Source organism: Strongylocentrotus purpuratus, unplaced genomic scaffold, assembly GCF_000002235.5.
Source record: "Strongylocentrotus purpuratus isolate Spur 01 unplaced genomic scaffold, Spur_5.0 spur5_scaffold_9, whole genome shotgun sequence".
NCBI lineage: Eukaryota > Metazoa > Echinodermata > Echinoidea > Camarodonta > Strongylocentrotidae > Strongylocentrotus > Strongylocentrotus purpuratus.
In genome coordinates this window covers 24,111,833-24,126,992 of record NW_022145615.1, presented here as the reverse complement: position 1 = coordinate 24,126,992, position 15,160 = coordinate 24,111,833, and the positions used below count along the sequence as shown (strand labels likewise).

The 15,160-nt window shown below is 39.5% G+C and overlaps 1 protein-coding gene across 2 annotated transcripts in view; it reads left to right on the top strand.

Annotated features, from left to right (window-relative positions):
- Positions 1-15,160, top strand: part of LOC763789 (myotubularin-related protein 10-A) — a 76,972-nt gene that overhangs the window by 26,936 nt on the left and 34,876 nt on the right. For both annotated transcript variants that reach the window (XM_030976463.1, XM_030976462.1), the window contains exons 5-6: positions 99-235; positions 11,870-12,267. In XM_030976463.1, coding sequence (XP_030832323.1) covers positions 99-235; positions 11,870-12,267 — 535 coding nt within the window. The remainder of the gene's footprint in view (positions 1-98; positions 236-11,869; positions 12,268-15,160) is intronic.

Here is a 15,160-nt window from a genome sequence, read left to right as displayed (position 1 = left end):
ATTCTTTTCAAAATTAATAAATAACCACATTAATCTTGCATATTAATATTTAACTCCTCTCTCCAAACCTAACTCTTCTTCTCCTTCTTTATGAGTAGTCAGTAACGGTAAGCGACGTCAGATGCTGCCTGGGATGGGGTCGACGAGCCATGTCAAGCTCATCGAGATCAGATCAAAGAACTTCAAAGTACACATGTTCAGCTTCAAGTTTGCCCCCAAGAGCACAGTGAAATCGGTAAGAAAAGCATGATGGCCACCCGACCAAGGATTGTGAAGCGAGTGCCAGTTTGCCTGCTGCTTAAAGGTTCTTTTATACCCATTACAGTCAAACCTGCTTTAGCCATCACCTGCATGGAGTGACCCCCTGTCTATAAAGACGACATTTTTCTTTTCCCATGAATATAGTTTCTCATTGAAACCTATACTAAAGGAACCTGAACATACAGACCACTGAAGGGTGGCAAGAAGGTTTCACTGAATATTATGTTTGCTGTTTTTGTCCAGATAATGTTTTTGCACGGAATCAAAATCTCTCTTTTTGGAAGAAAAAAAATGTGTACTATTTTGCATGTAAGATTCCTATTGGGTTAACCATTGTAAGCATTTTGATGCAATACATTAAGGCTCTGATCACTATACATGTGGGAATCTCAAACAATCTCAATCAAGTAAATCAATATTCCTTCAATCGTAAACATATGTGTACTTCTTAGGGATAGTATCTTCAAAAACTGCATGTACAGAGTTGACAAATGAGATAAGTCGTATATATTTCTAAATAGCTTTGAGGTTCCAATATACGTGTAGATGACTTTTTGAACTTATCAATTTCTTACTATAAATAGTCCGACTTTTTTTCAAACTTTCCCTGATTATTTTCTGAGCACCATTTCTGCTTTACTCAAAGCACGTTGTCTGGGTTGGGTTTCCTTCCAACATGAACCCTTGGCACTAAAACATAGCATATAAACATGCCCCAGGGTCCACGGATATCTACATTACATGGTCTGGATTCTGTAGCACAAAGCGTAGGTTTGATTTGCCATTTCCTCCAATCAATCGTTCAATCTTTCATTGAGTAATCAGGCTCGGCCTTTCACGAAGAGGTGGTGTGGAGCTGCGGATGTACAGGGACTGGTGATTGATTCCAGGAAACTGAGATCGTGGGTATATAAGCTGTGTATAGATAGGCTCAGATCTCCTGAATGGTCCCACGAATTTGAAATAGTGTCTGTAGTTTATGTTACTGATTAGAACTGCCAGGATTGTTTTGTATGGACAAAAAGCCATGATTAACTTTTATCTTTCATGTCTACTTTCTGTCAGGTTGCAGAGTGAAAAACTCTCTTTGGATGGTTGTTCTTATCTTGTTTTAATAAATTGAAATCAACAGAAAAAAAGAGGTTAATAGGGGAGAAATATGTTTACCTTGTGGAGGCCAGGCTGGGCCATGAAACCTAGAGCAAGAGAGGGGGAACCAGTTTGCTTAGACCCTCTTCCAGACGTCCAATTCTTTAATTTTCCATTTCCCTTCGCTTCTTTTTATAGTCGAAATAACCCGTTTCTGGCAGGCAAAATGGGATGGAAAATTGGACCTTGGGGGTGTTTGTTCATTACTTAATTCTGAGCGTCATTCAGCGTACTGACCCGTAAGACCCTGTCGGCTAGTCTGGCCTCTGTGGTTGATGAAAGCTCGGCCCATTTACCTGGAGGTACTAACCGATCGCATCATCAGCTGACCTCCTTCTCGATTCTGCCTGTCATGCTTGCGTACCATCGTCTCATCGTCTTGGGACCTGTGGCTGCTCTGAGATGGTCAATCTGTGGTCTGAGATGGTCAATCTGTGGCCTGGGATGGTCAAGCTGTAGTCTATACCGTTTAAGATTTATCTTCATCTTCATCATCATCATCATCAGCTGATGGGCCCCATCGTGTTGATTTATCAAATGCAAAGCTTGAGATAACTCTTCTAGGGTCAGGGAGAATGCATCTTCTAACCAAATCGAATGAAGTCAGACAGGTGAAGGCGATATAGCCCCAATCTCTTTGTGTAGTCTCCGGGAAAGCATTTGGGAGTTTCTATCGTGCCTTTCTAAGATTGATCTAGGCATACATTGCCTTAGAGCCTCATTAACATATCATCTGTTCAAAGGCAGAAGGGCGTTAACTCTGTATTACAGGTTATGAATTCATGCCTTTCTGGCTCTATTAAAGAACTGATGCTACAATGTTGTAATCTGCCTACAACAATAAAATCTGTAGCGGCAAGTTGAAACCACCTGGGATATAAATGAAAGGCAAGTGAGGGTACAAAATGGAGGGGAGTGCATCAAAGGCCACCAGAGTTTGTCACTTCCCCATAATTTTATTGGACAATTACATCTGTACATCTTATTTTACGAGTTCATTTGTTGTAATTTACATGAAGGACAAATACCAAGTGGATATTACACATATGCTTCCAGGCCCCTTTCCTTCCCTCAAGATCTGTCTTGCTACGGTCAAATCATCCTTATCTTTGCTCATCCTCGTTGTGCAAGGATTATAGGATGAGTCTAGGTCAAAATGGAATTGGTCAGCATTCGACCTCTGAGTATTACAGATGTCTGGTTGAGTAATAAAAGGCTTCAGAAATATGATATTTGTCACTTCCCCATAATTTTATTCGACAACTACATCTGTACGTCTTATTTAACAAGTTCATTTGTTGTAATTTACATGAAGGACAAATACCAAGTGGATATTACACATATGCTTCCAGGCCCCTTCCTTCCCTCAAGATCTGTCTTGCTACGGTCGAATCATCCTTATCTTTTCTCATCCTCGTTGTGCCAGGATTATAGGATGAGTCTAGGTCAAAATGGAATTGGTCAGCATTCGACCTCTGAGTATTACAGATGTCTGGTTGAGTAATAAAAGGCTTCAGAAATATGATATTTGTCACTTCCCCATAATTTAATTGGACAACTACATCTGCACGTCTTATTTTACAAGTTTCTTTGTTGCTATTTAAACGAAGGACAGATATGAAATGGATATTACACATATGTTTCCAGGTACCTTTCCTTCCCTCCAGATCTGTCTTTCTACGGTCAAATTGTAATCTTTCCTCATCCTCGTTGTGCAAGGATTATAGGATGAATCTCGGTCAAAGCGGAATTTGGTCAGCATTCGACCTCTGAGTAAGATGTCTGGTTGAGAAAGGGCTTTAGAAATATGATATTTGTATTGGATAATTCATTTGCAGTTTCCTCATTAAAATTCATTTGTAGTGAATACAAATGATAGAATTTGGGGTTTCCTTGTGTTAACTGATACCGATGTAACAGTATGTATAAGAATACACCACACAGTTTCCTGTACTTTTAGCGAAGAAGGATTATCATAGAACATTTCAGTTTGATGGACCTGTATTCATCTTTTGTAAACCAGAATTTTTTGTGTATATGAAATGTACACAAATTTCAAGAATGGCTCAGATTTGCAAAAGTTTCATGCTCTGAAAAAAATTGTACCAAAACTGAAAGGGACTCTCTTTCACAGATCATCTAGCTTCATGTCTGAAAGGTTCTACACTACAGAAGCAAACCCTGTAGTTCCATTTTTCTACTATATTCCTGGTGAATGTTTTTCTGGTGAACCACAGCGTCTGCTAAAGCCATTGGTTTGGTGAACTGTGTTAAATCTTGGTCAGAGTCTTCTAATTATGTGAGAAAACAAACAAAAAGGTGTGATTGATCTGCCTGACAGGAAAAGAATGTTTTCTCTGTAAATGTAAAACCATTTCTCTTTTAATAGTGGTTAGTTTGATGGTTTGTCTTACCTAACTGCTAAGAAAGCATGTGTATGCTTGTAAGTAAGCAACCAGGAGACCAACGGATTTAAGTGCTCTCTCCGAGGGACTTGGAAATGAGAATCAATGCCTTACCAGAAGCAGAGGGCCCTAGCGCATCAATCTTGTTTCGAACCTGGGACCTACAACAGTTACGAGACCACTGATTTACCACTGAACTATCGCGTCTTCTCAGTTGAAAATCATAAACTTCAGATAGATCCTCTCTCCCCCTACCTTCCCCAGTTTACAACTATGTGTGCTTCTAACGACCCTGTATGTGTGAACAGGAGTAGAGTTACAAACTATTTTAATTCTGTCAAATTAAGCATGAGTCACAGTACCATTGTGTTACTGCAAAAGTAAAAATTCATAAATAACCGTAATCAAATCAAACTTGTTGCACTTCTTCTGCCATAGTGTAAAACCCACCTAATCCTTTGCCCCAATTATACAGGAATATTGACAATGAACTTTTTATGGAATAAGACGACTTTTCCGTCAATGCCGTGTCGATAATTCGGAAAGCTTTTGACCGTGACGCTAACTAGCTGATCCACCATGCCCAGCTGTTAGTGTCAGATAGGGGCGGGAGACCGGCAGAGTAACAATTCTGACCTCATTATTCTCAATGAATCATGATAGATAGCCAATATTTTTGTTGGGAGTAATTAATTATGTGATTCATGTGTCTGTAATTGTATAAGCCAGATCCTATTTAGCAAAGCATAACAGACGGTGCTTCATAGCGTATAATGTTTTCTGTGAATTGGAATCTGGCCATGTTCTGGACTTGTTATAAGAACATAAATATTCTATATATTTCAGAAAAATGTTTCCATTGTTCTTCAATTCTATTTTTAGAATAGATAAATCAAACTGACTCCCAGAAACCGCTCTAATTCTGGCATCTTTGATACGATAGTGCTCATTCCTGCAATCATATCAGTTTTTTGAACATCTGTTTGATAGTACTTTTATTATTTATGAATTCGACATTAGCTTACTCATGTTACTCTCGCTGTTTCATGTTACTGTTTTCATTTGTATGAATGTTTGCAGGTAAATCACTTATATTTTATTAAACTACCTTAGCCTGTCAGCCCAAGTGGGTATTTATATTTCAGTTTAGGTCAGTTCAGAGTCAGTTTCACATTCAACCTTTAGTTCACTCACATACATGTACAGTACCTACACATATATGGCAGGTCACACTGACTGGACCAATATGCGACTGACAATAGACAGAAAAAACATTACATTACCCAGATGGCCACGACCCTATCTGCTATCGGTCAGTTTCGAGTCGATTGGGCAATTATTTTGGGCTATAAACTTCCCATTAGGCCTTTGCTTTGCATGCATGCACCTGTGCATGAAGTGCTAGGGCGTATCATTTTGTGACATCCTGTTTGAAACATGCAATAGGAACTCTTGTTTGGAATACATCTGATTGGATATTGGGTGCGTGGTCGTTCACAAGTTAGTACAGATGTTCCACATTATTCATGTTATCATAAGGTAGTTGAATAATATCACGCAATATTAACTTTCAGGAAGTTTAGTTTTAAAGTTCAGCATGATACTTCAACAGGAGGTGTCGTGGTATAGTGCTTCATTTACTCGACTCAGTCCTAGGGTCGAGTGTTCGAAGCCCAGTCTGGCACTATCGTCCTTCAACAAGACATTAATCTACATTTGTCACTCTCCACCCAGGTGGAAGTGGGTACCTGGCAATCGTCGGTAATAGTAATAGCAGGACCCTCAGTAAAAACAGCATTGGTGCTGAAGAGGCTTCCCTAGGTAAACAAAGTTATAATGATTACAATAGTACCAATAATCACAGCAAGTCAGAAAGGTCTTGATATCGCTGCCTCTATTATCATTGAAATTTTCTTGTTTGGAAGAGCAATAAGAAATCATATTCTTCAGTAGATTTCATTCTTGTCTATCTTACTGTCACTCTACCTAGACTGCAAAGATATTTTATATTGTATTTTCATACAGCAGCAAAGATTATGTTCCATCAAACATTGATACCTTCAGAAACTGAATGTAGCATTAATCCAGAATATATATTACAAAGCTGATAGACAACCTGTAGACTCGCAATTAACCCTTTTGATTGATGAGCCAGGTTAAACTGAAGGATGTTCATTGTAGCTCAGTTAATGAACAGTACTCAATCATCTTTGTTCCACACAACACTTACGCCATTTCCTGTAGAGCTATGTACATGTATGTATGTGTATGTATCAAACGGGATGTGAATATCTAACTGAACTCGAGCAGTAATAATTGGAGAATTAAGACACTCAAGATTTAAACTTTGGTAGTAATCATCCATGTAGCCAACTCCACATCTCCCCCCCCCCCCCCCAATTTCGGAGGGGGCTGCTGATGTGAACTACAATGTTTAAGAGAGAGAGAGAGAGAGAGAGACGGAGAGAGACGGAGAGAGACAGAGAGAGACAAAGAGATACAAAGAGATAGAAAAAGAGAGAGATAGAGAGATGGGGGGGGGGGGGGGGGGGGACGTGCAAAGAAGATTGTGGGAAAGGACCCCATACATGTGTACATAAAATGTTTTTACATCTCATGCATGGTTTACATGCGTGTATATTTAGAAAGAGACAATATATTTGGTAGAAAAGGGCAGAGCATTTATGTTGAAAAGTTCCCAATAAAGAAATCCTTAATAGATCACATACATGTAGATCAAGATGTACTACTTTCTGGTACATTTCTTTCAAATTCATGTATATTTATACACCACGATCCCGTTTTAGAGCTCATATCCCAGTAGGGATATGTCTGGAAGATTCAGATCCATGTGATTCGTCTTTCCTCTGAGACTACAGAACCTACACCTCCTCCAGATGGTTTCCTCATGGCCGGAATTCCGGAACCCACATGATGCACTTGCCACCCGGCCATATTGACAGAGGACGAAATATCATGAGACTTGCGTGAGCTTTTTGGCCAGTAGCAGCAGCTGTGAAATCATTTGCATGTTTCATTAGAGATTCATTAACTTGTCCGGGATATGATATCCTCCAAGGCCGTTGGTTATCGTATTTGGTTTGGAGCTAGGATATTTCCAGGTCCATGCAACCCCAGATCACATCAGTGAAAAAAATACACGGGGGCTCGGGGCGAATTAGCCCCCGAAATGCTAAAAAGAGCCCCGAAAATCAGAAAAGAGCCCCTGTAAATTTGCATAGAGTTCAATGCAAAACAAATTTTAGAGTGTTAATTTCATGCAGGCAAGCTTGAAAAGTAGCCCCCGAAAAATAAATATTAATTTTTTCCCTGGATCACATTTCTAACATGTTTTGTATGAGTGCACAACACATTCATGCTCTGTAGTATAGAGTGAGTCCAGTCATTGAAGGGTCACCTTGCATGAGGGGGGGGGGGTTGGGTGGGCTGGTCTCATTTAGAAAATGAAATATGAAATATTAGTTTACTAGGCTACTGATTAGGGGAGTGGGTTGGAGGGGGGAGGGGGTCCTATCGTCACATTTGCTCATCCTTCCCCCTTTTCTCTCTTTTTCTTTCCTTTTTTCTCTCTTTCTTCATCATTTGATTGGGGGAAGTGCATGCCTCCCATGGCTACACATGACTTGGCAATGCTTCCTATATGACTGGACATTTTTTTCTTCTTTTTTTTTTTGCTGCTTCACCTCAGACTCGAACTTTTGAAAGCGAAAAGCATTTATGAATTTTTAAGCATGTAAAATTATTGCCTGTATTATTGCATTTTTGCAGTTATTGCTCCTTGGAAACAGTGTAGAAAAATGAATGGTCAGCAGTTGTAAAGAGACAGAGTACACTATAGTCATGAGTGCAGTCATTGTTCAAGAAAAACTGTTAATATAGCAGATCCTCATTTTTAATGTATATGCACCTACATATTGCATGTACACTGTAGTGCTGATATGTACATATATTATAATATCATATGAATAGAGAAACGGCTTAAGAAATTATTCGTAAAAGAGGACCTCCTAAAATGTCAATGCACATGGCAATCCTTAGGTTGTAGGAGTGTTCACTGTACTTTTAAAGGTAAAGACCAGTATTGGAAACGCCCCAATTTCAAAAAATGAAATGGAAGCTCTCATTACCAATCATGTGAAAGAATATGTTTTGACTAATACATGATGATAAAAAATTTGCTGGGAAACCGCCTACTAATTCATATATTTGGTAAATTTGTTTCTCTCATGGTCTGTGAGAGATATAGGGTAGTCCCATATACATCTTTCTGTGTATAGTGCTTGTAACTTTACGAAGAATGGGCCAAATTTCTTATCATTTTGATGATTCCAGAACCTTGCAGATGCTAGATGCTAGATGATCAACCTTTTCTGAACGATTCCACAACGTTTCTTTCACAATGCAATCGCATGACCATAACTGGTCTTTACCTTTAAGGTGATTACAGAAAAAATATCATATTGTTAACCCACCGAGCATTGAATCCTGCCAATGACATAGGCTTGATACAGGGACCATCCATCTCCAGTAGGTAAGGGGATAGTTTTCTGGGAGAAATTTAGCAAATAATCGCAATCAGCCGTGTTTTGGACAGGATGTCCTGGGCTGGCATTCAAAGTGCACTGTTATCTGTATTGAGACACAATGCCCATTATCAATTGACCCTTACTGCACCTCTCAAATCAGCCTTCGTTATCCAATGATCCTTGCTAATTGTAGATTAATCTTATCAATTAAAAGTGCATGTTTCTTTTTATTACGTACAACGTAACATATTCAAATTCATGGTTTCAACTAATCTCCTTTTCTCTCTGTTCGGAAATAATTTACAGGATTTCTGTTGATGTCTAGGGTAGTTATCCCGCGGAGGAAAAGGTCAAGAGCATGTGGTTTATAAAAAATGATTTATGAGCAAAATTAGAGCAAAATGATCTCTACATGATATTTTAGTTTCTTCCCCCTGTGGTCTGTCTGTGGGAGATCATGGCAGAGACAACTCAGGAAACTTAATATGAAATGTCAAGGCAGTCCTTAGTGGGTTGCATGTATCTCTAGGCATCACAGGGCCAGGAGCCTGTTTCATAAAACTTTTTATCTATAACAAATGCTAAATTTCTTTGACAAATTTGCTCTCAGCCAATCAGATGCCATGATTTCAGTAGCTTATAACAGTAGCTTGTAACTTATATTGATATCAAGTTTTATGAAACAGGGTCCAGAAGCTTTGGATTTTCGCGACTGTTGAGAGCCAGAAGGGTTTTTAATACCTCTGTGATGCTTTACATGAGATAATGCCCTTCTGGCTCCAAACAGACGATTTTAGCTTGAGAGGGGGGGGGGGGGGGGGGGGGGGGGAGTCATAATCCTGCAGAGAGAGTGATGGTTTTGTTGTGTATAATCTATCCAGGCCAATCTGTGTTATCGTGCGTAAAAGGATAGGAACTCCACACTTTGTAGGTTCATATGAAGGTTATGAGTATTATACAGAAAAGATATTGCTTGATGACTAGCAGAGTCGTACTCATTTATAGTTCTAGTCATCAAAATTGCACCCCCCCCCCCCTTAATAATTATGTGAGCATGAAGCCAGATCCTGTGAATTATGCCTTATCTCCTTTTCACTCTTCTCAAAGATAAATTATTCTTTGGAAAATGGCAATATCAAGCAGTAGAAACTTCAGTTTGCATTTTTGAAGATTAATAATTGCCTAATTCTGAGAAAAGCCATGACAATAATTGCATTATTTATTGGTTTTTAAATTGTATTTCCTTTTTCAAAGTCTTATTCATTCTTTGATAGTATTCTTGTAAACATTTTAGTTGACTGTTGAATAAAAAATGTAATGTAGTATTGAAAGGATTCATCATCCATGTTAGTTTGGCTTTCCTATGTGATTATTCTGAGGGTTGCGGAGACATTCACGTTGTAATCTCGTTAGTCTAGTCATGAAGTCATGTGCCTTTGAATCGCCCTTAATCTTGCCTCCCATAGGTGGGACGTAGATGTCAGTAAGAAAAAAAGGAGGAGAAAACCTTGATCATATCTGATTCATGACTCACCTTCATCTTTTACCTGTATCTGTATTTCTCAACCCCCTAACCCTCCTCTATTAATAAATGCAATCATTTATGCAAACTGTACATAATAAATGTAATTATTAAAAAGGAATTAAGTGTCACATGCACAAATTTAGACCATGTACTTTGGGTGCTGAATGTTAAAAAACGCAAAATAGTTGAGTATTAAAGTGCACATTATCAGTGCCACAACATGGCTTTGTGGCATGCGCATATAATCCAGCTAACAATGGAAGTTACAGACTGATTCAGCCGAGGACACAGGTTCGAAACTGAGTCTCGTCTTTCAGATGGTGACGTTAAAAGTCGGTCCCCATACATAAATAATCATATCTGATTGATACACGTCTGTAAAAACCCAATTACACACACACACACACACGACCAGTAATAATTTAGATAAAAGGAAAGAGTTCTTGTTACAATTGTTGATAACGATTGTAGGAAAATCAGAGTTGTGCAGTAGAAAACAATTATGATTACGAAATCAAATTCATATGCATGTCCCTTGTGAGCCTTTTGCCTACAACAACGGTAGGTCCCGTGAAACAACTAGTGTTGAAGACTTGCCCTAGGTGGGGGAATGGCAGTGTGACAGTCGTACACTGTACATTCTGACAATCTGACAGTTTGACAGCCATTTTCCCAGCTACAGCTTGGCTTGCTGCCAGTCGTCTAATAATGACTGCTATTGTTTGTAAGCTGAAGTTTCACAAGATAAATAAATCTTGATCGTGTATAGAGAAATCGTTCTAATTAACTTCACAAATCAAATGAACTCTTCAATCTGTTGTTGTAATAAATGTACATGTTGTACATGTTATGGCATGCGCCTGTAATCCAGCTAACAATGGAAGTTACAAACTGATTCAGCCGAGGACGCAGGTTTGAAATTGAGTCACGTCTTTCGGATGATGACGTTTAAAGGTCGGTCTCCAGACGTAAATGATCTTATCTGATTGATACACGTCTGTAAAGACTCAATACACACCGGGGAGAAGAAGTTCATTATCGATCATTCAATAACAAAAATCATCACCTGTAATAGTGTCTTTTAAAGTTTTTACATTTTTAGTTGAATGATTGAAGACCATTGGGCTTTTCAGTTGAAAGAATGTCAGCAAATAAAGCTGGTTTGTGTATTGAAAAACATTTGTATTTAAGTACAGAATATAAGTAACTTAAAACCTGAAAGTCTTCTTTCTGACATCTCTCTGCGATCGGCAAAAAAAGAAAAAGAAAAGAAGCTTTCCTAACTACTCCACAGAGGCCCAATCAAGGCTTCTTGGGCAGTAAGTCGACCATGTGAGGAGACATGTGGGTAATTAATTTCCTGAGAGGGGGATAACCAAGGATAACCCCCACCTCCTAGCTGCCCTGGCTAAGGACATGAAGAGTGACGGGAGGGTGACTAATGCACAATCCTGATTGAGAGACTTGTCTTGTGGTGCAAGAAGTGTTTGATTCGATTTTGGTCTGTAAAGTGAAAAGACACCAATCTTGGCAGGTTTTCAACTGGTTTTGGATTATTTTGGATAAGGGTGGAAGGGTATAGAGAGGTTAGATTGTCTGAAGAGTAGCAGTTTATCTTGGATGAAGATTAATGTCTCACAGTTTATGTACAGACTAGGATGTTTTTCTTACATGAAGTATGACCCTTTTCCTCATAATATAAACAAAGAAAGATGAAACATGGTATCCATCATTAAAATTGTCAGCTCATAAGTTGCACATTGCATTGTGTATTTATCACATATCTTTTTGATAGGGTTGGCAGAAAGTAAGGTATAAGCTTGCTTACTTAACATAATATTATTTTTTAAAGTAATATAAGCAAAATATAATCGTTCAACATGTTGAGTTATTCTAAAAGTAGAGAATTATCCAGCGATGGTAGAAAATTAAGATGAATTTTATTTAATAGACTTTTATTCTTTGTTTCTTTTCATGTCTAGATGATCAACACAATCTTGCATCATGCCTTCCCGACGAACCCACAACTTCTCTTTGCCTTCTTCTTTGAGCTTCCATCCAACTCGCCCAACTCGCGCCCCAAACGCACCGAATCCACTCACAACTCTCTCACAAACGGACACGAAGCAAAGAAGGCATTACCCGTCCGCAGCGGAACCCGCATCAAGGGACTCCTCCATCCTCAGCCTAAATACACGCCGTACCGTGACAGAATATCGGCCACGCCTCCGCCCCCGCCGCCGAATAAACCGGATCGGGAGAGGCACGGGAGGACACCCCAGTTCAGACGGGTAGCAGACTGGGAGCAACAGATAAAGAGGACGGGGGCAAGGAACGTCCGGGTCACGGAGGTCAATCGAGACTTCAGGTTATCAGACAGGTGAGAAAACAAAGAGAAGTAGGTGGGTTGGAGGGAGAGGTGGAGGGGAGGGGAGGGGGAAAGATGGGTAGGAGGTGAGATAAAGAGAAAGGGGGCAAGGAAGTCCGGGTCACGGAGGTCAACCGAGACTTCAGGTTATCAGACAGGTGAGAAAACATAGAGAAGTAGGTGGGATGGAGAGAGGGGTGGAGGGGAGGGAGGGGTGAAGGGGAGGGAGGGGTGGAGGGGAGGGAGGGGTGGAGGGAAGGAGGAAGACATGAAGGAGGAGGGTAGGAGGTGAGATAAAGAAGACGGGGGCAAGGAACGTCCGGGTCACGGAGGTCAACCGAGACTTCAGGTTATCAGACAGGTGAGAAAACAAAGTAGAAGTAGGTGGGATGGATGGAGGGGTGGAGGGGAGGGGGTGGAGGGGGTGGAAGGTGAGTTGTTCCCAAAAGGTAAGATTTGATAACCAGGGACCTGTCTAATAAAGAGTTATGATTGATTTCAATCAACTTGACCTCAATCACAACTCTGTACTGAAGTGGTTGGATTTCATGAGTTTTTGATTGATTGGAGGATGTGCGATTAATCTGGATTAATCGCTATACTTTACTTGTATAAGACAGGGACAAGGACCTCAGTATTCACCCAGATATATGTAAGCTATTGCAGGTACAGCTAAAGACAATAATAATAATAATAATCCGTTTTTTTATATAGCGCTCAATACACCGATCCAACGATGTGCCTAAGCACTTACAATATTGTAGGATACAGTTAAAAATGTTGAAGAGATATTATATATATATATATATATATATATATATATATATATATATATATATATATATTATAAATTATCGATACGGGGTCACTATGGAGAGGTAACTTACAGTTTTACAATCAAGCAGTCAGAAAGTCAGAAATTTGTTTTAAATGCTCCTTGAAGGGCAATCAGAAAGACTAAAATTGGTTATTCAAGATGACGATTGGTATATAACTTGAAGAAAGACATATAAACCTGCAGGTCAGAAGGTCAAAAGGTCATAAGGTCAGAAAAAATGGAGGTCAAGGGAGAAAAGTGGAACCCAAGCCAGTATTAAAGCAAACAGACTGTGGAAGAGACCAACCCATGTGTGTTCTGCAAGGTATGAAAACATGGGACCAGGAAATGATATAATTGACAGGGCTCACTAGGGTGGGATTGAAAAAATATTGGACAAAAAAAGAGATCTGAGAGTAAAAGTCATACTCAGAAAGTGCTTGCTCATTTGTAAATTGTCCAGAGAAGGGGTCTGCTTGTGTACTTGATCAATACCCTTATCCTATTAATACATTGTTATATACAGTCAAACTTGGTTTATTGACCACCTATCTAAAAAGACCATATTCTTTGTTTCCCTTGAAAGTTGTTACTCATTGATGCATATACTAAAGGAACTTGTCTACAAAGACCACTTTTTGAGTTTCCCTTGGGCGATTGCTATTTAGGTTTGACTGTATTATGTCATCACTTATGAGACAAAATGGGAGTAATCTGATTAAACAGGGATAGAAAATCGATATCTAGCACGCATTTCAAGAACAGTAAGTGATGAATCTACATTTGGTTTAACTGGTTATTATGGTGGCAAAGACTTTGAAGAAGTTAACCAACTTCAGGACAGAATTACAATACCAATCATGTTCATATTATGTAATGTGTCACTGTAGTGTTCTCACATTTCAAAAGGCGATGAGCAAGGGTATTGGAATGGTTTTAGATCCATTGGGGAAAGTATTTGCGCTCATGTTGGTGTGAGTATCTTGCTACAAAACTTTAGACACAAGTCCCAGGGAAGGTCTCACAGGACACCAAAGACATTGGTCCAAGGTAAATTGGTATCACATGAAGGAGAAGAGCTGTACAAAGTATTTAGGGCTAACATCCTTTCGGTCCTTTAACAGCTGAACTGTTTCTTTAACCTTGCTTTGATACGGCCATCTGACCAATCAAGATACAATTCCCTGCAGAATTTCCTTCCCCACTATCTCTTCTCCGCACAGCCACCAGGTAGCCAGTCGCTAGAGATTAACCCAAACCCAAATTGGCAGCTCGGAGCACCAATAATCAATTTGACCGTGCCACCCAATATTTCGGGCCAGCCCTGATTAAATCCCTCCTTCCGCTAGCTAGACGATGCTGCTTCGGCAGTGGTGATGGCACGAGGGAAGGTCTGCTCTTGGTCTCTTTACTGTCCCCCTTTTGTACTTGCAACATGGGATAACTCTCTGGCCGTCTGCAAGTACAGACTCAAGTTTGACCCTTAGAAGGTTTCACTGTGACTGCATCCAAGCTCAGATTAGCTTGATAGGTGTGCCAAATAGATCAGATCAGTTCAATGTCATTACATCTGTCTGGGAAAACAAAAAATACACCAAAATCTGGAGTGATTATATTTAGCTTTGAATATAGCTTTGGCAAGTCTCAAAGTGGGCTCTAGAAAAATAGGTCTTTACAAAAAATGCCTCCAAGTAAATTTGTTATTTTCTGTCAGGGGATTGAAAAAGACTTTTTTCCTGATTAATAAAGGAGAAGTCATTCCTACACAGTTTGTGTCATTTTCTTTTTCATTATTTTGTTATTGGATTCTATGGACCCGGTGAGAACCATATGGAACGTTAAAAACAGTCCAGAGCAAATACTCAAAAAAGTCTTCAAGAAATATCATATTGAAATGCAAAGAATATCAAAGAAGGTATGCGATATAGTTTGTATTGTATTTACATGCACATTACAAGAGTGCATTAGGAAGTTTGTGCCAGGGTATGTGCTTAATTGGTTATGTGTGTATGATAGGGGGTGGGGGGGTACAACTATTCTGCCCTCTTTTCCTCCTTCGCACCACCTACCGGACAGTCTGTGTTAATC